Source organism: Phyllobates terribilis, unplaced genomic scaffold, assembly GCF_046119375.1.
Source record: "Phyllobates terribilis strain yellow unplaced genomic scaffold, ASM4611937v1 Scaffold_2__4_contigs__length_985480577, whole genome shotgun sequence".
NCBI lineage: Eukaryota > Metazoa > Chordata > Amphibia > Anura > Dendrobatidae > Phyllobates > Phyllobates terribilis.
The window spans coordinates 950,489,381-950,512,336 of NW_027362762.1; the positions used below are offsets into that span (position 1 = coordinate 950,489,381).

The 22,956-nt window shown below is 50.8% G+C and overlaps 1 protein-coding gene across 1 annotated transcript in view; it reads right to left on the bottom strand.

The window, feature by feature from the left end:
- Window positions 1-486: 486 nt before the first annotated feature.
- LOC141253097 (nectin 1a-like) overlaps window positions 487-22,956 on the bottom strand; it is a 139,217-nt gene continuing 116,747 nt past the window's right edge. The window contains exons 4-5 of the mRNA XM_073670855.1: window positions 2,812-2,935; window positions 487-938 (exon numbers count right to left, since the gene is read on the bottom strand). Coding sequence (XP_073526956.1) covers window positions 813-938; window positions 2,812-2,935 — 250 coding nt within the window. The 3' untranslated portion in view covers window positions 487-812. The remainder of the gene's footprint in view (window positions 939-2,811; window positions 2,936-22,956) is intronic.

Here is a 22,956-nt window from a genome sequence, read left to right on the forward strand (position 1 = left end):
TACTGGTTCCAAAAGTAATTCACTGCTGATAGTGTACCTGGAATGAAGAAAAGGGGTGTACATCATGCTACCCACCATAATCTCTAGAAAACCAGTTTGATTTTCCATTAATATCTCTTTCTCTCACCAACAAAGGCTTTTGTACAAAATATAAATAACATTTCAGTAACCGTGTTCAATACTTTTTCCTTGTGTCATTTTTCATTATCACACATAACTTAATTTATGGACACGGTTTGATTTCTTTGCCTGCGTGGATTGAATGGATCGTTACCGACATCTGGTGAGAATTTCATGTCAATGGCACATTTAGAAATAGATTTATTTAGAGAATTAGTGACGTGTTCAATACTCATTTCACTCACTGTATGTTCATTATATATATATATATATATATATATATATATATATATATATATATATATATATATATATATATATATATATATATATATATATATATATATATACATATACACCGTATGTCTGTGTATAGCGTGTGCATAAATACTGTACGCCTGTACGGCGGTGATATTCATTTACAGTGTGGCGATGTTGTTTATTGGAAGGCGCCATTTCAGCTCTCTCTCCTCCAGTGTCAGAGCAAGAAGAATTGTGCTGGCGCTTACTGAAGAACAGACAGACCGTCCATCTGCTGCTACTAATGTGAGCCATCAATGTAGGGACAACCGGTTTGTAAAACCCGTATGTAGGAAAAATAGTTCAACACTAAAGATATAGCGCACGAAAAAAATGTATTGTTCCTAAATAGCAAATAGCACCATAGAAGCCGGCGAGCGTCTACGAAGCAACTAAAAAAGAAGGAAAACATGTGGCAACCGGAGGAAATGACATGAAAAGAACAAAACAATGACGCCCAGAATGATGGTCCACGCTAGTGAGTCTTCCATTGTGCTATCGGACTGTTTTTGATTCTTCTGTGAAAGAAGGAAACAGAGAAAACAGATTAGAATAACATAAAAAAGCACAAAGCTATAAAGTAATCACCGCAGTATATAATTATATATGTACAGCTGGTATAACCTGGGTATCGCCTGTATATAATTATATATGTACAGCTGGTATTACTGGGTATCTCCTGTATATAATTATATATGTACAGCTGGTATAACCTGGGTATCTCCTGTATATAATTATATATGTACAGCAGGTATAACCTGGGTATCTCCTGTATATAATTATATATGTACAGCTGGTATTACTGGGTATCTCCTGTATATAATTATATATGTACAGCTGGTATAACCTGGACATCTCCTGTATATAATTATATATGTACAGCAGGTATAACCTGGGTATCGCCTGTATATAATTATATATGTACAGCTGGTATAACCTGGGCATCTCCTGTATATAATTATATATGTACAGCTGGTATAACCTGGGTATCTCCTGTATATAATTATATATGTACAGCTGGTATTACTGGGTATCTCCTGTATATAATTATATATGTACAGCAGGTATAACCTGGGTATCGCCTGTATATAATTATATATGTACAGCTGGTATAACCTGGGCATCTCCTGTATATAATTATATATGTACAGCTGGTATAACCTGGGTATCTCCTGTATATAATTATATAGTTACAGCAGGTATAACCTGGGTATCTCCTGTATATAATTATATATGTACAGCAGGTATAACCTGGGTATCTCCTGTATATAATTATATATGTACAGCTGGTATTACTGGGTATCTCCTGTATATAATTATATATGTACAGCTGGTATAACCTGGGCATCTCCTGTATATAATTATATATGTACAGCTGGTATAACCTGGGTATCTCCTGTATATAATTATATATGTACAGCAGGTATAACCTGGGTATCTCCTGTATATAATTATATATGTACAGCTGGTATTACTGGGTATCTCCTGTATATAATTATATATGTACAGCTGGTATAACCTGGACATCTCCTGTATATAATTATATATGTACAGCAGGTATAACCTGGGTATCGCCTGTATATAATTATATATGTACAGCTGGTATAACCTGGGCATCTCCTGTATATAATTATATATGTACAGCTGGTATAACCTGGGTATCTCCTGTATATAATTATATATGTACAGCTGGTATTACTGGGTATCTCCTGTATATAATTATATATGTACAGCAGGTATAACCTGGGTATCGCCTGTATATAATTATATATGTACAGCTGGTATAACCTGGGCATCTCCTGTATATAATTATATATGTACAGCTGGTATAACCTGGGTATCTCCTGTATATAATTATATAGTTACAGCAGGTATAACCTGGGTATCTCCTGTATATAATTATATATGTACAGCAGGTATAACCTGGGTATCTCCTGTATATAATTATATATGTACAGCTGGTATTACTGGGTATCTCCTGTATATAATTATATATGTACAGCTGGTATAACCTGGGCATCTCCTGTATATAATTATATATGTGCAGCTGGTATAACCTGGGTATCGCCTGTATATAATTATATAGTTACAGCAGGTATAACCTGGGTATCTCCTGTATATAATTATATATCTACAGCTGGTATAACCTGGGTATCTCCTGTATATAATTATATATGTACAGCTGGTATTACTGGGTATCTCCTGTATATAATTATATATGTACGGCTGGTATAACCTGGGATTCTTTTGATATATAAGTTGCTGGTATAATTTACATATATAACTACATACAGAAGATTCCTAGGTTATACCAGCATGGTCATTATCACAGTGTTGGGCTGCAGAGATGCATTACTATTATCTGATTTTTAGGGTGTACCAGGAACTCACCACAATCCTCACAATCTGCAGGCTTCCGGTGTTCACTCCCAGATAGTTTCTTGCCTCACATTTATATAATCCTGGCTCAGCTTCTCTTGGAAGATTCGCAGTTGAAGCAATAACTTGGTCTCCCCTGAAATAAAATAACATATGAGTGATTGTGGTCATGATGTTATTTTTGCTGTGATCTTGCAAAACTGACGAGAAAAATATGCAAAATGACAGCGATGTGTAGATAAAACCATGGGGCCGATTCATCAAACAGTTTCCACCAGAAATTTGAAATTTTTTTGCGCTGCTCCGTCTCCCTGTGAAATTGGTTGAGCCCTATAGAAGTCTATGAGTGCTGACACCCGGAGGATGTCAGAGCGCAGCCACAGCTTTCACTTCTTCCGGGTGTCAGTTACATCCAGAGTAAGTGTGTCACCCCAGGCCTGGATGCCACAAACTTGTAAGGCTGTGTCTGAGAGCAAGAGGGAGGTTCTCTGGTCATGGACCATTAGCATGCAGCACCTCCTGTCCCAGGCCAGTAGGGGGAGCAGGCTGCCCCTATAAAAGCTGGTACTGAGGGCAGGGTTAGAGAGACCAGGACCCGCTTCTGAAGTATCCAGAAGGGTTCCCAGAAGAGAGGGACAGGTCAGCCGCAGCTGAGGAGTCCAGGAGGCAAAGAAGGAACAGAAAGCCAGGGACAGAGGCGACGAGAGCCGGTCCTGGCTGAGAGAGAACTACACAACCGGACACTGGGGTCCGAGGCTGTCAGGGTTGCAAGCCCTGCAGCAGATAACCAACTCGCAAGGGATTTCAGGTCCCTTGGCCAAGAAGCCTGGAGGCTCCGCCACACAGAGGGACCAGTACAGCACGGAGAAGCTACAGGTACCTAAGGCCCGAGTCGCAAGCGATACAGGCGTAGTACACGGCAAGCTCAGGGACGTGGGCTATCATACCACTAAAGGGGGAGATAGTCAGCAAGGACAGAGAGAGAACGGTAGGCCTACCCACTCACCCTGACCAGCGGAGCTCGCCCGAATGCCCTCAGACACCCAGGTCCATTCCTACCCTGTACTCCTGGTGGGTCTGTGATAAGATCTGCAGTAAAAGACCCTGGACTGCATTATTGGACTCTGTGTGGTTACTGCTGCGCCTGCACCATCACCCCCAGCATCCTATTACCTGCCCTGAGGCTACACTCCTCCCGTGGGGAGTTGTACTATTCCCCGCTGCATCCCCAACACCAGCCTCAGCGGTCTTCCTTGCAGCGGCGGTCCTCCCTGACCGCAATCCACAGGTGGCGTAGTCGGACATTACCTAAAACATATAAAAGACTGCCACTGGTCTGACCACCCTGAGCCACAGGACCGGGTCGCCACTACTACTCCCAGCATTGCCCTGTAGCCCGGTCCCGAGTGCCCCATGGCCCAGGGGGCGAGTTAGCTTTGGCGTAGTTGGCAGGATTGTGACCAACCCGCCACAAACGGGTATTGCGTGCCTGAAAAAGACTGTACACGTACCTTAAAAAGAAGTTTCCCCGCCATTCGGAGCCGTTTCCCGCCGTTTTCAGCGGTCTCCCGCCATCTTCAGCAGTTTCCCACCATCTTCAGCCGTTTTCCCCCCATCGGACGCCATCTTCAGGACACCGCGCGCGAAGAAGAGGGGCGTGGACGTCCAAAGCGCACGAGACTTGAAGCCCCGCCCTACGCACTGACGCTGCGCAAGGTCCTGGAAGGGAGAGAGAGCGACGCTGACATCACCAGGACACGACGCAAGGTCCTCACACGGAGCAGCACCAGCGGAGCCGCGGCCTACATAAGAGGATCGTCGGAAGGTAGGCCACGCTTAACTAGGGGGGAGGAAGATGACGGACACGGAGGGGCCTTCTACCACCAGCGGGGCTGCAGCAGCGGTGATGCCGTTCTCTATGCCCTACATCCCCGGAGCCGCCTGGCTACCCCAATACTCAGGGGACCCCCATACCTTAACTGACTTTAGGGAAAGACTGCACAGTTTATTCAAAGTTTATCCCTTGACAGAAGAACAGAAAGTGAGCATTCTGACGGGGCAGCTCACCGGTGCAGCCCAGCGGGAAGTGAAATCATGGTCCAATGAGGAGAAAAGGATAGTAAAGGACATTCTGACCCGGCTGCTGAGTACCTTTGATACCCGTACCTCAGCGGAAATCAAAATGCGGTTCTATGGCTGTAAGCAGCGGGCCCAGGATAGTATCAGAGACTATGCCTTGAACCTGCAAGAAGCCCTGAGAGCTATCAAACAAGCTGACCCTGGTAGCGTGCAGGACTCTGATAAACTGTTGACTGACCACTTCATAGAAGGTCTGCTGCCCAGCTCCCACAGGACCCAGCTGCGCCTCATGGCCCTACAGAACCCCGATTTGACTTTTGCGCAGTTCAAGGATCGGGCCATCCGGGTGCTCAGAGAACCCGCAGCAGGTGGCGCTGTAGCTTCCCGGCGCCCTGCCATCACTTACCACCAGGGGGCAGCGCCCTACCCCGCAGACCTTGTGGGGGCTGATGCACAGGCCCTAAATCCATCCCAGCCTGCAGCCCTGCACCATCAGGTCCAGGAGCTAACAAAGAGTGTGGCCGCATTAACCAGGACCGTACAGTCGTTGCAGGTGGAACCGTTAAGACCAATCGATCTGGCTTCCAGTCCGGAGGATGTCCCGTGGCGTCGACAGAGGAGGATCCCGCCGTTCAGAGGGAGGCCCGCCGACCGCTACACTGAGGATGGACAGCCGATTTGCCGTTGGTGCAGTCAGCCAGGACACATAGCAAGGTACTGTACTTTAAATGGGTCCGACCTGGGGCAGAGGGCCAACCCCCAGGCATAAGGTCATCAGGCCCGTCTAGTTGGCGTGATAAGTACGTGGGAGGACGCCCGGTCTTACCCGTAGTGCTGGACGGTATCCCCATGAGTGCACTGCTGGACACCGGGTCTCAAGTGACTACCATCCCCTACGTACTTTTCAAGCGGTACTGGAGTGACGCTGACATAACACGCTACCCAGACGATGACTTAAGCATCATTGCCAGCAATGGCCAACCCGTGCCGCAGGTGGGGTTCAGAGAGATGACTATCAAGATTGGTAAGGTGGAACTGCCGACACAGGGAGTGATCATTGTGGACATTGACCGTCGTGAAAGTCACCCTAAAATAACTGTGGGTACTAATGTAATTGAAAACTGTCTTTCAGAAGTAATTGTGATTTTACAGCAGGTGGCGATGAATTTGAGCTCCAGCCAACAGAGGGTCCTCCAGAAAGATATAAGAGCCCTGATGAGACGGCAGCAGGTAGAACTGTCTGGTGGTGAGATCGGTAGCGTAAGAATGAGTGACCCATTCCCCATATCAATGCCTCCCAAAAGTGAAATGATGATCTGGTGTCGGACTGCAATCGGGTTGAGAAGCAGAGACTACCAAGCCATGGTAGAACCCGTGTACTCAGACAGCAGGCCCACCATTTTGACAGCCCGGGGGGTGGTTGATGTCCATCATGGGAGGGTGCCCGTTTGCATTCTCAACATTGGGGAGAGGGAGGTACACCTACCCAGGTACGCTACACTTGACAAACTGTTTGCTGTTGAGCACAAAGCTATCAGGGCCATGGAACCGTTGCCTCCATCTCCACAGGCGGAGGGTAATGGCTCCCAGAAACAAAAGGAGGACTGGTGCCAGAAACTCCATGTGGGTGCTGACTCCACTCCCCTGCACCAAAAACAAGGAGTCTACCGGGTGGTTCAGGAATACGAGAGAATTTTTAGTAAGCACCCGCTAGACTTCGGCAGAGTAAAAGGGATACAACACCATATCCCCACGGGGAGCCACCCACCAATAAAAGAGAGACACAGGCCTGTACCCCCTGCACATTATCAGAACGCCAAAGGTATGCTGAGAGAAATGAAAGAAGCCGGGGTCATTAGAGATAGCTGTAGCCCCTGGGCAGCTCCCTTGGTTTTGGTAAAAAAGAAAGATGGTACCATGAGAATGTGCGTGGACTGTAGACAAATCAATCGTATCACCCATTACCTAGGATAGAGGAGTCTTTAGCAGCTCTCAAATCAGCTAATTTCTTCTCTACTTTGGACCTTACTAGCGGGTACTGGCAGGTTCCTGTGGCAGAGGCTGACAAGGAGAAGACCGCCTTCACCACCCCGATGGGACTGAGCGAGTTCAACTGTATGCCCTTCGGGCTCTGCAACGCACCAGGGACCTTCCAGAGGCTGATGGAATGCTGTCTAGGGCACCGAAACTTCGAGACGGTCCTCCTTTACCTGGACGACGTGATCGTCTATTCGAAGACTTACGAGGACCATCTAAAGCACCTGGCCGAGGTGTTCGAAGCCCTGGCAAGCTACGGCCTGAAAGTGAAGCCTTCAAAGTGCCACCTGTTAAAACCAAAGGTCCAATACCTAGGACACGTGGTGAGTGCAGAGGGAGTAGCCCCCGACCCCGACAAAGTTACAGCCATCAAGAGCTGGCCAAGCCCCTCTAACATCAAGGAAGTGAGGCAATTCCTCGGGTTGGTAGGCTACTACCGAAGGTTCATCCCCGGGTTCACTAAGATGGCAGCCCCTATGCAGGACCTCCTGATAGGGCAATCTAAATCCAGAAGTCACAAGCCACCCTTCCAGTGGGACAAGCCGGAAGAGGAGTCCTTCCGCCAGTTGAAGATGGCCCTCACGGGGGATGAGATCCTGGCCTACCCCGATTATGGCCAGCCTTTTATCCTCCACACAGATGCCAGTAATGTGGGGCTGGGAGCCGTACTGTCACAGAACCAACAGGGCAGAGAAAGGGTGATCGCGTATGCCAGCCGGAAGCTGAGGCCCACTGAAAGAAACCCGGAGAACTACAGCTCCCTCAAGCTAGAATTCTTGGCAGTGGTATGGGCCGTCACAGAACGGTTTAAGCATTACCTGGCCTCCGCAAAGTTCACCGTGTACATGGACAACAACCCGTTGACACATCTGGACAATGCAAGACTAGGTGCCCTAGAACAGCGGTGGATGGCACGGCTATCCAATTATGACTTCACAATCAAATACCGAGCGGGCAGGACCAACGCCAACGCAGACGCCCTATCAAGAATGCCCCACCTACCTGAAGGAGAAGATGACTCGGAAGAGCTGGAGGAAATAGAGCTCCCTGCGTTCCACCGGTATGGGGCCACTCAGCATTCTCACCGGGCAAGAGGCAAGGACTTAACCACCGTCATGTTCAATCCCTTATCCCACCACGGCTGGGCTGAAACGCAAGATAGCGACCCTGCAATACGCCTGGTGAAAGACATGTTAACCCAGGAAGACGCTAGCCCTGGCCCGGACGCTCCAGAGGAAGCCAAGCAGATATGGAAGGAGAAAAGCAGGCTATTCCTCTACGAGGGTAAGCTGTGCAGAAGGCTTGTCACCACCGGACGCACGAGCTGACCTGGCAGATAGTGGTCCCAAGGCGAGATGCAGCAATGGTCCTGGAGGCCTACCATGACAGAGCAGGACACTTCGGGTGGAAGAAACTGGAGTTCCTACTGAGAGAGCGGTTCTACTGGGTTGGCATGAGAAGGGCCATCGAGAAGTGGAGCAGGGACTGCGGCCCATGTCACCTCAGAAGGAAGGACCGTACCAGCCAGCAGACACCCTTGAGGCCCATCGTTACCAGGCAGCCTCTTGAGCTGGTAGCTCTGGACCATGTGAAATTGGCTCCAAGCCGGTCGGGCTACGTCTATGCCCTGACAATTGTGGACCATTACTGCCGGTTCCTGGTGGTGGTTCCTGTTAAAGACCTGACAGCCCAAACAGCGGCCAGAGCCTTCCAGCAACACTTCTGCCGTCCACATCGGTATCCGGAACAGGTCTTGACAGATCAAGGTCCAGCGTTTGAGGCTGAAGTATTCCAGGAGTTCTGCAATCTCTACGGCTGTAGGAAGATTCGGATAACGCCTTACCACCCGCAAACCAACGGGCTGTGTGAGAAAATGAACAATACCATCATCGATCTCCTCAAGACGTTACCCCTGGAAGAACGCAGCCTGTGGCCGGAGAAGCTGCCAGATCTGATTGACTTGTACAACCACATCCCGGTGAATGCTACAAATTGCACCCTGGCTTACCTGATGCGAGCAAGACCAGGTAAGCTGCCGATCGACCTGGAGATGGGAGTCCTGACACCTGAGGACACCTCCCCAGACGCGGACTGGGATACGGAACGGCGGCTACAGTACAAGAAGATACAGGAGAGTGTGGAGAGGAGTCTGGCTCAAGCGAGAGAAAAGCAAGAGAGGCTCTTCAACCAACACGCCCCTGCTGGTCCCCTGAAACCTGGTGAGCAGGTCCTGAAGCGGAAGAGAAGGTTACACAAGCTGGATGACCAGTGGGAGAGAGACCCGTACACAGTACTGCAGTCCGACCACGACAACCTGAAGGTATGTGTGATTACCAAGGATGGAGGAGAAACCACTAGCACCGTCTCCAGAGACCACCTAAAATGGTGCCCCGTGCAACTACAGAGTCCAAATGAAGATCAAGATGACCTTAAACCCGCAGAGGACAAGGAAGAGATGATCAGCACAGTTCTCGGAGAGTTCCCCCGGACCTGGACTCAGATAAATGGCGCAATAGTGGTACCCGTCCTACACTTCCTTCAGCCTACCCAGCAGGAGCCTACAGGAGGACAGGAAGAACAAGAAGAGCAAGCGGCCCCAGAGGCGGAAGAACCCACGCCAGCAGCCCAGGAGAGTCAACCCTCTGCTGACAGTGAGCCTGCCATGCCTGCGGTAAGCCAAAGGACCCGCAGACAGCTGCCTGCCCTGCCTTTACACCCAGCTAGTAGCTGTACCCTCAATGATAGTGGGGAAAGCCAGGTTGGTCCACCACAAGACAGTGGGTTAAGGAGGTCAACCAGGAGCACTAGGGGTCAAACACCAGCTCGCTGGAGGATATAGGTACAAGATCTAAATGTACCATGTATATATTTAATATGTTTGTTACCTGTAACTAATAGTGTTTTCTCCAGTTTTTCTAGATATATGGACTGACAGGTTATGAACTTTGGATAACCGGAACTACGTTGTAAATAGTTGCACTTTGTGCCTTTTGCGAAGACGGCCACGGAAGAAAAACCTGTCTGGCGTGGTTCCGAGTGGTCCAAAGTAGTTTGCTTCGCCTTGCAGCCACGCCCAGGGCCAATGTTTGGGGTTTGCTTTGGACAGGTCCCCGCACCGGTTGAGACTTCGCCTTATTGGGTGAAATGGACACCCGGTCACAGGCCATACTGTGACCTAAAGAACTCAATATGTGGTGTTGTTTGTTGTTTTCTTCTCTGTTATGTTTATGTTATAATTTTTACCCTGTATCGTGTTTCTAGTTTAGTCCCGGAGTAAAAACTGGTACTGAGGGCAGGGTTAGAGAGCCCAGGACCCACTTCTGAAGTATCCAGAAGGGTTCCCAGAAGAGAGGGACAGGTCAGCCGCAGCTGAGGAGTCCAGGAGGCAAAGGAGGAACAGAAAGCCAGGGACAGAGGCGACGAGAGCCGGTCCTGGCAGAGAGAGACTACACAACCGGACACTGGGGTCCGAGGCTGTCAGGGTTGCAAGCCCTGCAGCAGATAACCAACACGCAAGGGATTTCAGGCCCCTTGGCCAAGAAGCCTGGAGGCTCCGCCACACAGAGGGACCGGTACAGCACGGAGAAGTTACAGGTACCTAAGGCCCGAGTCGCAAGCCATACAGGCGTAGTACACGGCAAGCTCAGGGACGTGGGCTATCATACCACTAAAGGGGGAGATAGTCAGCAAGGGCAGAGAGAGAGAACGGTAGGCCTACCCACTCACCCTGACCAGCGGAGCTCGCCCGAATGCCCTCAGACACCAAGGTCCATTGCTACACTGTACTCCTGGTGGGTCTGTGATAAGATCTGCAGTAAAAGACCCTGGACTGCATTATTGGACTCTGTGTGGTTACTGCTGCGCCTGCACCATCACCCCCAGCATCCCATTACCTGCCCTGAGGCTACACTCCTCCCGTGGGGAGTTGTACTATTCCCCGCTGCATCCCCAACACCAGCCTCAGCGGTCTTCCTTGCAGCGGCGGTCCTCCCTGACCGCAATCCACAGGTGGCGTAGTCAGACATTACCTAAAACATATAAAAGACTGCCACTGGTCTGACCACCCTGATCCACGGGACCGGGTCGCCACTACTACTCCCAGCATTGCCCTGTAGCCCGGTCCCGAGTGCCCCATGGCCCAGGGGGCGAGTCATAAGCGAGAGGGAAGAGGCTGCTGATTGTCTGCAGGGTTCACGTGACATAATGGGAGACAAGGTGCAAACTTCCCAGGAGTGGCACTACAACCGGAGGTGAGTATAGGTGTTATTTTTTTCAAATGAGGAAAACATATTGATTGAGAAGATGTCGTCCCAGTAGTGGAAAACTCCTTAAGGCCACGTTCACACGTTCAGTATTTGGTCAGCATTACATCAGTATCTGTAATCGCAAACCAGGAGTGGAACAATCAGAGGAAAAGTATAATAGAAACGCGACACCACTTCTGTATTTCTGGTTTTGGCTCCCACTCCTGAGAAAAAATACTGACTAGTGATGAGCGAGCGTGCTTGTTACTGCTCACTGCGACATGCTCGGCGAGTATTTCCGGGTTGCTCGGGCGGGAGTTCGGGTCCTCTCCCTGCATGTTTGGCGCTATTTAGAGAGCCAATGAACATGCAGGGATTGCCTGCCACTCACTGTAATGCCGTAGCCATGTTGGTTGTGGCATTACAGTGATTGGCTGGACATCGTCATCAGGTCTATATCAGACCTGGCGCCGCCATGCTTGTCACAGTCTACCCTGGAAACAGGCAGAGTAGGGAGAGGTGCTGCTGAGTGAGGGACAGAATTGGAGGTTTAATAGTAAGGTATAGGTATTCTACAGCAAGCTATATATCCATCTGAATTAACAGCCCCCTGAGGACTAATCCAGGTGTTAGGTGGAGTTAGGCAGGCAAGGTTTGTACACTGTGTATACAGTACAAGAGGGTCCATTGCACATTCTGTCTGCTGCTGTTGCTGTTACAGATATCCATCTGGTCTCTCTCAAAAAATACATTGAGAGGGGCCTCATACCCCGTGGCTTGAGGGTACAAATTTTTCCCTCATTCAGTATTGATGACGAGCAGGGGCGGACACAGACTGTAGTGGGCCCCTGTGCAAGAAATTTTGGGGGGCCCCCCCTGCCCTTCATAAGGCAACAAAGTTATGTAAACATAACCCCCCATGTGCATCTCTCACCCCCCCATGTGCAGCTCTCATCCCACCCATGTGCAGCTCTCACCCCCCGTGCATCTCTCATCCCCCTCCGTGCATCTCTCATCCCCCCCATGTGCATCTCTCATCCCCCCCATGTGCATCTCTCATCCCCCCCCATGTGCATCTCTCATCCCCCCCCATGTGCATCTCTCATCCCCCCCCATGTGCATCTCTCATCCCCCCCCCAGTGCATCTCTCATCCCCCCCATGTGCATCTCTCACCCCCCCCCATGTGCATCTCTCATCCCCCCCCATGTGCATCTCTGATTCCCCCCACTCCTAGTTAATTAATTGTATTTAAAAAAAATAAAACTTGTTATACTTACCCCCATGCAATCCCTGCAGAATCCTGGCGCTCGTCCACGTCGCTGCCACCAGGTTCTCCTGACGTTCGGCCATGTGACGGCGCCACATACATAGCCATCAGCTTTTGTTTTGGCCAAAAGATTTTTAAAGCCGCCACCACGATAAGGTAGACTCTTCTGGGCGGGCCCTACTCTAACCTATTAAAATTTTCTTAAAATATCCAATACTCTTTTTAGATATATTTTTATTTAGTTTTCTTTAAGGGAATGTGTCATATACATTTTTTTTTTAAATGACCAATAATACCACATACAGGGAATACCGCCACACCATGACCAGACCACATATTACCACAACATAGTGACCGAATAATACCACACAGAAGGGAGAAAAACTGCCACACCATGACCAGACCACATATTACCACTACATTACTAATATTACCACCACATTACTAATATTACCATAAGTGTCATTATACACGGGAGCTCTATACATGGTATGTATAACGTAAGTGTCCAGGTAATCTAGTGATCACCAGTGAAATTATACACAGGAGCTCTGTATATAGTGTCAGTGTACAGGTAATACAGTGACATTATACACAGGAGCTCTGTATATAGTGTACAGGTAATACAGTGATCATCAGTGACATTATACACAGGAGCTCTGTATATAGTGTCAGTGTACAGGTAATACAGGGATCACCAGTGACATTATACACAGGAGCTCTGTATATAGTGTCAGTGTACAGGTAATACAGTGATCACCAGTGAAATTATACACAGGAGCTCTGTATATAGTGTCAGTGTACAGGTAATACAGTGATCACCAGTGACATTATACACAGGAGCTCTGTATATAGTGTCAGTGTACAGGTAATACAGTGATCACCAGTGACATTATACACAGTGTACATGTAATAGACTGACTCACCGGTGACGTCTCTAGGTGAAGTCCTTCATCTTCGCTTTTCTCCTTCATCCAGCACAGACCGCCATCACTCGTCTCTGCATAAAATAACACAGTTATCTAGAGCACATTCCCCAACTTCTACATTACGCAGCTGAATACAGACGTGCATCCACCATCAATATATGGTTAGTTATTAGGCAACCTACCATTCCAAATATAAATTGTAATCCACCACTGTGCCCCCATTAACTGTAAATAGGCACTTAATATATAATTTAATTAGAACCTCTACTCTTTCCGCCAATTTGTTACCAGTCACACTCCTGCATCCGCAACGCCCCCTACTCTATACTTCCTGCTCCCCGCATTCAATATTTACATGCACCCCCTGCCCCAATTCATTATATCATGTCCGTGCTCTCCCCACCCCATCATCATTTATCATTTACTCTCCCCCACCCCACATTCGTTATGTGCCCCTCTCTCATCCCCCTCCCCCACATGTGCCCCTCTCTCATCCCCCTCCCCCACATGTGCCCCTCTCTCATCCCCCTCCCCCACATGTGCCCCTCTCTCATCCCCCTCCCCCACATGTGCCCCTCTCTCATCCCCCTCCCCCACATGTGCCCCTCTCTCATCCCCCTCCCCCACATGTGCCCCTCTCTCATCCCCCTCCACCACATGTGCATCTCCCATCTCATCCCCCTCCACCACATGTGCATCTCCCATCTCCCCCCCACCACACACATGTGCATCTCCCATCTCCCCCCCCCACACACACACATGTGCATCTCCCATCTCCCCCCCACACACACACACACATGTGCATCTCCCATCTCCCCCCCCCCACACACACACACACACATGTGCATCTCCCATCTCCCCCCCCACACACACATACACACACACATGTGCTTCTCCCATCTCTCCACTCCTAGTTAATTGTATTTTAAAAAAAATAAAACTTGTTATACTTACCCCCATGCGATCCCTGCAGAATCCTGGCGCTCGTCCAAATCGCTGACAGCAGGTTCTCCTGACTTCCGGCCATGTGACGGCACCGTCACATGACCGGAAGTCAGGGGAATCATCAAGGCGCTGCTGCAACAGCGCAGCTCAGCGCTGAAATGTCCCGGACCCGGCGCATAGCATGGGGCCCCGGAGAGAGACGCACAAGAGGGGGGCCCCCGAGGGGGCCCCTACCGGCCGGGCCCCATACTGGAGTCAGGGCAGTCATGCCCTGATGGCGGCCCTGCTGGAGGCTGGAGGGGCCCCCTCTCCCTCGGGGCCCCCGTTCAATGAACCGGCTGCACGGGCGGTAGTTCCGCCCCTGATGACGAGACAATGAGAACTAGATGGGAACAATACTCAAATATATGCTCGATCGGATTCATGAATTTGCTTATAGAAATAAATCAGGTATCATTAGCTTCTATCGAGTCCGAAATCGAGGAATTGCAAACCTCCCTCAAAAATGAAATGTCCACTGACTCCATCAAAAAACTGAATGAGGACATTGAAGTATTATCTCAGAAGTGGGTGAATGAGATTCAACTTGTGAAATCTAAAAAAATTCAAAGAGACATACAGAATAAGCAGCTACAGAGAGTATATAGGTGGGGAAACTTAGGCTTGTCCTCAGTACAGGATGGGTTTCCAGCCTAGATCCAGATCTACGTCTGCATCATCTGTTACCTCCACTGAAGATATACGTGATAGGCACCAACCGACGGACAACCATGGTGCCTCTCTACAAATATCTAAAAGGATCCAGACGAGACTGATCAATAAGAACAAGGGCCTGTTTCCACATCGGGTGAGTGAGTCCCAGGGGGATCTGCAGGTTGTCAATCTGTCCTCCCATATTCTCTCTATTGAGCAGCTGGAGGTCCTGAGTAAGGGCTTCACCTTTTCCCCTACTAACAGATTTAATTATTTTACAGTCTTAAAGGACCTCCACCTGTTCGTCCGTAAGCCCATCCTACATAAACTACACTCTAAGAGGGCGATATCCTTTGATTCTCCTAGTGCGGCTGACTGGGAGGCGATTCATAATTTGGAAGAACTTCTATAAGAACAAGGCCCTTTACATCCAGGTGGGTTACCTCAATTTACAGTGCTTAGATCCACGCGCTTTCCCCCCTTGTCCTTATGCCCTGCCTTTGTGATATTGGCCAAACTGGTTTCCGATGACTTTTAGAAACTGTCAACTAAAAGGAAGTTTGACAATCTCACAGCACAACAATGGGCAGCAATTAAACAACTGCAAACCTATGATGATATTGTAATTAAGGCTGCGGACAAGGGGGGAAATATCGTGATCTGGCCATGCACTAAATATGAAAAGTAAGCCTTTCGCCAGCTTAAAGATACTAATACTTACTCTAAACTTCACCATAACCCCACTGCCTCTTTTTCTGCCACACTTCAGGGAATCTTAGCCCATGCCAGCGAGGAAGGCATTATAATGAAAAAAACTGTGGAAGCGCTTACTGTACGCTGTAACATACGCGGCGTCCTTGCATAGTGGTCCATCTCCCACTGTTCAGGAGTGCGCACTTGGTCTCCAATCCAGAATGTCTCTCTGGCTTCTCTCCATGCTGTCTGTTTGCTTCTGCTTCTGATGCTTAAGGGCGGCGCCCGATCACTTCCTGCTTTTTGTACCTGCTGCAGGCACACCCCTTGTGCGTCCTCAGCCTATTGCTGTCTGTCACCTGGTATTTAAACCAGCTGCTCCAATTAACCCATGCCTGAGCATTGTGTTTCATTCAGTGTGCTCTTTCACTCTGAATGTGCCAGGTCCCTTTCTGTGTTTGCTTGCTTGCCTTTCTTGTAGGCTGTATTTCCAGTTCTGTCTGAACACGCTCCTTGCCTATTCGTCCCGCCTTCTAGGGGCTGCATACCTAGACCCACTCCCGTATCTTGTCTGTCCTGTCTGAACACGCTCCTAGCCTGTTCCTCCCGCCTTCTAGGGGCTGCATACCTAGACCCGCTCCCGTATCTTGTCTGTCCTGTCTGAACACGCTCCTAGCCTGTTCTTCCCGCCTTCTAGGGGCTGCATACCTAGACCCGCTCCTGTATCTTGCTACTGTGTCTGTTCTTGTCTGTATACTCTTCTAGCCTGTTTCCTGAGTTTCTCTATGTCCGTACCTTTCCTTTTTCTGCAGAGTCTGAACTCGTACCTAACTCCTGCTCGTTGTCTCTGTACTTCCGTTTGTGAGTTTGTGGTCCACTCGCTACTTCACTGTAAGTACCCTGTGGGTATCTGGTTCTGCCTTTCCCTTCCTGCCTGTTCCGTGTGTACAGAGCACTGTCCTCCCTGCTCTGCCTTGCTCACCGCTCCGGCGGTTCTAGCCTGCTCAGCCTTTGCTCACTGCTCCGGCAGTCTCGCTCCGCTCTGACCCTTTGCTCACTGCTCTGGCAGTCTTGCTCCGCTCTGACCCTTTGCTCACTGCTCTGGCAGTCTTGCTCCGCTCTGACCCTTTGCTCACTGCTCCGGCAGTCTCGCTCCGCTCTGACCCTTTGCTCGCTGCTCCGGCAGTCTCTCTCCGCTCTGACCCTTTGCTCGCTGCTCCGGCAGTCCCCTCCACTCTGACCCTTTGCTCGCTGCTCCGGCAGTCTCGCTCCGCTCTGACCCTTTGCTCGCTGCTCCGGCAGTCTCGCTCTGCTCTGACCCTTTGCTCGCCGCTCCAGGTGGCCTCGTCCTACTCTACTCTTGCTCACCGCTCCAGGCGGCCTCGTCCTGCTCTACTCTTGCTCACCGCTCCAGGCGGCCTCGTCCTGCTCTACTCTTGCTCACCGCTCCAGGCGGCCTCGTCCTGCTCTACTCTTGCTCACCGCTCCAGGCGGCCTCGTCCTGCTCTACTCTTGCTTACCGCTCCAGGCGGCCTCGTCCTGCTCTACTCTTGCTCACCGCTACAGGCGGCCTCGTCCTGCTCTACTCTCGCTCACCGCTCTAGGCGGTCTCGTCTTGCCCTGCTCTCGCTCACCACTCTGGGCGGCCTTACTCTGCTGTGTTTGTCCGCCACATCTGTGGTTCTGTTCCTGAGTCCCAGTGTGTACTGGGTCCTATCCCGCCTGTGTTCCTACCTGCACTCTAGCCGTGCTTGCCTGTACCCCCCTGCCTGCATACCCGCCTGCCTGCATACCAGTCGTGCCTGCCTATACCCACCAGTCTGTGTGCCAGCCTAACCTGTCTGTTCCTGTATTCCCATGTGTGGGTCAACAGCCGTGTCCGGGGTCTGTCCTGGAGTAGCACCTGGTTCCTCTGCTCGGTTCCTCCTTGGTGCACTGGCGTCGTATGCCGTCGTGCGACCCTGGTTGGATCGGGTGAATACCTTGTTACGCCCCTCCAGGCATTCACTCTCCGGCACGGTCCAGTGGAATCACACGCACACGCCGCTCAGCCCGGGCGTGTGCATTACAGCATGCTCAGGCCATGGTTCCCGTTGAGCCCCACGGCCTTCGCTCTCTGAGACGTTTTCCAGCAAATACGTGCATTAAAAATAAATTAAAAAAATATATATTTTTTTTTTTTTCTTTAGCTGAGTTCCAGGCGAATTACGCACCCGTCCAGATGGATCTTTCTGCACTCGTTCCTGTGGATCCGCCACGGTACTATGGGGATCCAAGACAGAGTCGTGCATTTGTGGAGCAATGCATGCTACACTTCAAGTTCTACCCTCTTTGTTTTCCCACCGATCGGGCTAAGGTGGGATTCATTATGTCTAACCTAGCGGGTGATGCCTTGGAATGGATCAACCCCCTATGGGAAACACAGGATCCTATCCTCCTGGACCTTCAGGCCTTCCTGGTGGCCTTTCTAATGGTCTTCGATGACCCTAACCCGGAGACCCCTGCTGAAGCTTCACTTCCCAAAATCCCGGAGCAGCCCCGATGGGTAATGTGTGTGGGTAGCGCACTAGTCCTCCTGCCCGAAGAGACTACTGCCCACTCAGAATCCACACAGGATGACTACGCTCTCCAGAATACTTCTCCCAACCTCAAGAGGCAGTCCAGACGTGCTAGGCGTAGAGGCAAGCCGTCACGCCAGGGTCTGTCCTCCCAAAGACCTCCTGATCCCAACCTTGAGGTTCCTGCTGAAGCTTCATTTCCCTGTATCCCGGAGCAGCCCCTACGGGTAATATGCGTGGGTAGCGCACCTGTTCTCCTGCCCGAAGAGACTTCTGCCCACCTAGAATCCTCCGGGATACCACCTGATGACAAATAGAGAGAGACTTCCCTACACCCGGTACCCGATACTTCGTCCGCTCCGTCCTGTGAGCCTGACAATGGGTACCTCAAAGCGGTAGTTAACCCCGAGTCTCTACACCCCTCCGACCAGGCGGAGGACCTCCAGTTGTCTCCAGAACCCTTCGGGGTGCTACCTGGTAGCAAATGGACAGAGTCTTCCCTATACTCTGTACCTGATACCTCGCCCGCTTCGTCCAGTGAGTCTGACCTAGTGTACTCCGAAGCAGAGGTTATCCCCGAGTCTCTACACCCCTCCGACCAGGCGGAGGACCTCCAGTTGTCTCCTGAACCCTTCGGGGTGCTACCTGATAGCGAATGGACAGAGACTCTCCTATACTCGGTACCTGATACCTCGCCCGCTTCTTCCAGTGAGTCCGATCTAGTGTATTCCGAAGCAGAGGTTATCCCCGAGTCTCTACACCCCTCCGACCAGGCGGAGGACCCCCAGTTGTCTCCTGAACCCTTCGGGGTGCTACCTGATAGCGAATAGACAGAGACTCTCCTATACTCGGTACCTGATACCTCGCCCGCTTTTTCCAGTGAGTCCGATCTAGTGTACTCCGAAGCAGAGGTTATCCCCGAGTCTCTGCACTCTTCCAACCCGGCGGAGGACCCCTAGTTGTTTCCTGAATCCTCCGGGGTACCACCTGATAACAAAGAGACAGTGACTTTTCTACACCTTGTACCTGATACCTCGCCAATTTCATCCTGTGAGCTTGACAAGATGTACCCCGAAGCAGAGGTTATCCCCGAGTCTCTGCACCCCTCCAGCCCGGTGGAGGGCTTCCAGTTGTCTCCTGAACCCCCTGGGGTGCTACCTGATAATAAGTGGAGAGAGACTTCCTTGTGTACTGTTCCTGGTACTCCACCCATTTCGTCTGTTGCTGAGGATGGCTGGATAGGAGGTAGCATCCTAGCTACCCAGAGGAGACCAGTTTTTCCGGTGGACAGTGGAAGTGATCTCCTTGAAGTGAAGGATTGGCCCTCGAATTCCCTGCGGAACATTCTGGCAGGCCTGAAGAAGAGGGGGCGTAAGGGGGGGGTACTGTAACATACCTGGCGGCGTCCTTGCATAGTGGTCCATCTCCCACTGTGCAGGAGCACGCACTTGGTCTCCAATCCAGAATGTCTCTCTGGCTTCCCTCCATGCTGTCTATTTGCTTCTGTTTCTGTTTCTGCTTAAGGGCGGCGCCCGATCACTTCCTGCTTTTTGTACCTGCTGTAGGCACACCCCTTGTGCGTCCTCAGCCTATTGCTGTCTGTCACCTGGTATTTAACCAGCTGCTCCAATTAACCCATGCCTGAGCATTGTGTTTCATTCAGTGTGCTCTTTCACTCTGAATGTGCCAGGTCCCTTTCTGTGTTTGCTTGCTTGCCTTTCTTGTAGGCTGTATTTCCAGTCCTGTCTGAACACGCTCCTTGCCTGTTCGTCCCGCCTTCTAGGGGCTGCATACCTAGACCCGCTCCCGTATCTTGTCTGTCCTGTCTGAACACGCTCCTAGCCTGTTCCTCCCGCCTTCTAGGGGCTGCATACCTAGACCCGCTCCCGTATCTTGTCTGTCCTGTCTGAACACGCTCCTAGCCTGTTCCTCCCGCCTTCTAGGGGCTGCATACCTAGACTCGCTCCTGTATCTTGCTACTGTGTCTGTTCTTGTCTGTATACTCTTCTAGCCTGTTTCCTGAGTTTCTCTATGTCCGTACCTTTCCTTTTTCTGCAGAGTCTGAACTCGTACCTAACTCCTGCTCGTTGTCTCTGTACTTCCGTTTGTGAGTTTGTGGTCCACTCGCTACTTCACTGTAAGTACCCTGTGGGTATCTGGTTCTGCCTTTCCCTTCCTGCCTGTTCCGTGTGTACAGAGCCCTGTCCCCCCTGCTCTGCCTTACTCACCGCTCCGGCGGTTCTAGCCTGCTCTGCCTTTGCTCACTGCTCCGGCAGTCTCGCTCCGCTCTGACCCTTTGCTCACTGCTCTGGCAGTCCCGCTCCGCTCTGACCCTTTGCTCACTGCTCCGGCAGTCTCGCTCCGCTCTGACCCTTTGCTCGCTGCTCCGGCAGTCTCTCTCCGCTCTGACCCTTTGCTCGCTGCTCCGGCAGTCTCGCTCCGCTCTGACCCTTTGCTCGCTGCTCCGGCAGTCTCGCTCTGCTCTGACCCTTTGCTCGCCGCTCCAGGCGGCCTCGTCCTGCTCTACTCTTGCTCACCGCTCCAGGTGGCCTCGTCCTGCTCTACTCTTGCTCACTGCTCCAGGCGGCCTCGTCCTGCTCTACTCTTGCTCACCGCTCCAGGCGGCCTCGTCCTGCTCTACTCTTGCTCACCGCTCCAGACGGCCTCGTCCTGCTCTACTCTTGCTTACCGCTCCAGGCGGCTTCGTCCTCCTCTACTCTTGCTTACCGCTCCAGGCGGCCTCGTCCTGCTCTACTCTTGCTTACCGCTGCAGGCGGCCTCGTCCTGCTCTACTCTTGCTCACCGCTCCAGGTGGCCTCGTCCTGCTCTACTCTCGCTCACCGCTCTAGGCGGTCTCGTCTTGCCCTGCTCTCGCTCACCACTCTGGGCGGCCTTACTCTGCTGTGTTTGTCCGCCACATCTGTGGTTCTGTTCCTAAGTCCCAGTGTGTACTGGGTTCTATCTCGCCTGTGTTCCTACCTGCTAGTGCCTTCCTGTCTGCACTCTAGCCGTGCTTGCCTGTACCCCCCTGCCTGCATACCCGCCTGCCTGCATACCAGTCGTGCCTGCCTATACCCACCAGTCTGTGTGCCAGCCTAACCTGTCTGTTCCTGTATTGCCATGTGTGGGTCAACAGCCGTGTCCGGGGTCTGTCCTGGAGTAGCACCTGGTCCCTCTGCTCGGTTCCTCCTTGGTGCACTGGCGTCGTATGCCGTCGTGCGACCCTGGTCGGATCGGGTGAATACCTAGTTACGCCCCTCCAGGCATTCACTCTCCGGCACGGTCCAGTGGAATCACACGCACACGCCGCTCAGCCCGGGCGTGTGCATTACATACGCTTTCCTAAAACGTCAACTTTTTATCTTCTGCCCAAAATCCATAAGGACGCCGCTGACCCACCTGGACGCCCGATCGTGTCCGGTTTAAATGGATTGTGTGAACCAATCTGTAAAGTTATTGATTTCTATTTAAAACCAATTGTAGAGACATTACCATCGTATGTAAGGGACACCACGGATGTCCTAACGCGGGTCGACGGCGTTCTTCTGGATGAGGGGGTCTTGCTCGTCTTGGCAGACGTAGAAAGCTTGTACACCTGCATTGAACACACTATTGGTCTGGATGCAGTCCATCTCTTCCTGGGGGCGTCCGGACTAATCCTCAAGCTGCTGCACTTTATACTCACACATAATTATTTTTTGTTTAAAGATGTAGTTTACTTGCAGAGACGAGCCACGGCCATGGGGGCGGCCAGCGCGCCCTCGTATGCCAACCTCTTCCTAGGCGCATGGGAGAGGCAGGTTTTTGGTGATGAGGGCGTGGGGGCCGCAGACCATGTGCTGTGCTGGTTCCACTACATCTATGATATTTTGTTCTTTTGGCGAGGGACAGGGCAGCAGCTCGAGAGTTTTATGGCACAATTAAATTCAAACATGTGGGGCATTAGACTGACATATAAATTTAACGCACACAGGATTGACTTCCTGGACGTTGGCCTTGAGGTAGATGGCGTCGGGCGCCTCCAGACTGACGTCTACAGGAAACCCACGTCGGTCAATGCCCTGATTCATGCAGAGACAGCCCATCATCCTGCAACTAATAGGTCCATCCCGGTCAGACAGTTCCTGAGGGCGAGACAGATCTGCTCCTCGGACCTCAAATTTCAACATCAGGCCACTGATTTAAAAAGTAGATTTGAACAACGCGGTTACAGTGTGTTAAACGGGGCTATGACCGAGCAAGACATATCCCACGAAATCACCTGTTATATCCCAACAGAAAAAACGAGACTGGTGATGGGCAGAAGAAAATTCGCTATATATCCACTTACAACCATGAATGGGAGAATATGAGGAAAATTATGATGAGACATTGGGACATCTTGACGACTGACACCTGCCTGGGACCAATCCTTGGTGACTATCCCCTCATGACTCCTAGATAATCTAGAAATCTAAAGGACATCTTGATTTCCAGTCACTATGTTCCGGTCAGACCAAATCCCTTTAGCTCTCACGGACCAACTCTGGGGACATTTCCATGCGGCCGCTGTCGTGCCTGCGCCAATGTCCTGGGCAGCAGCACGTTCACATCCTCGGATGGCAAAAGGGAATTTAATATTAGACATCACATTTCTTGTGGCACAAGTAATGTGATTTACTATGCCACATGTGATTGCCCATTAATTTATTTTGGATTGACATCGAGAGAA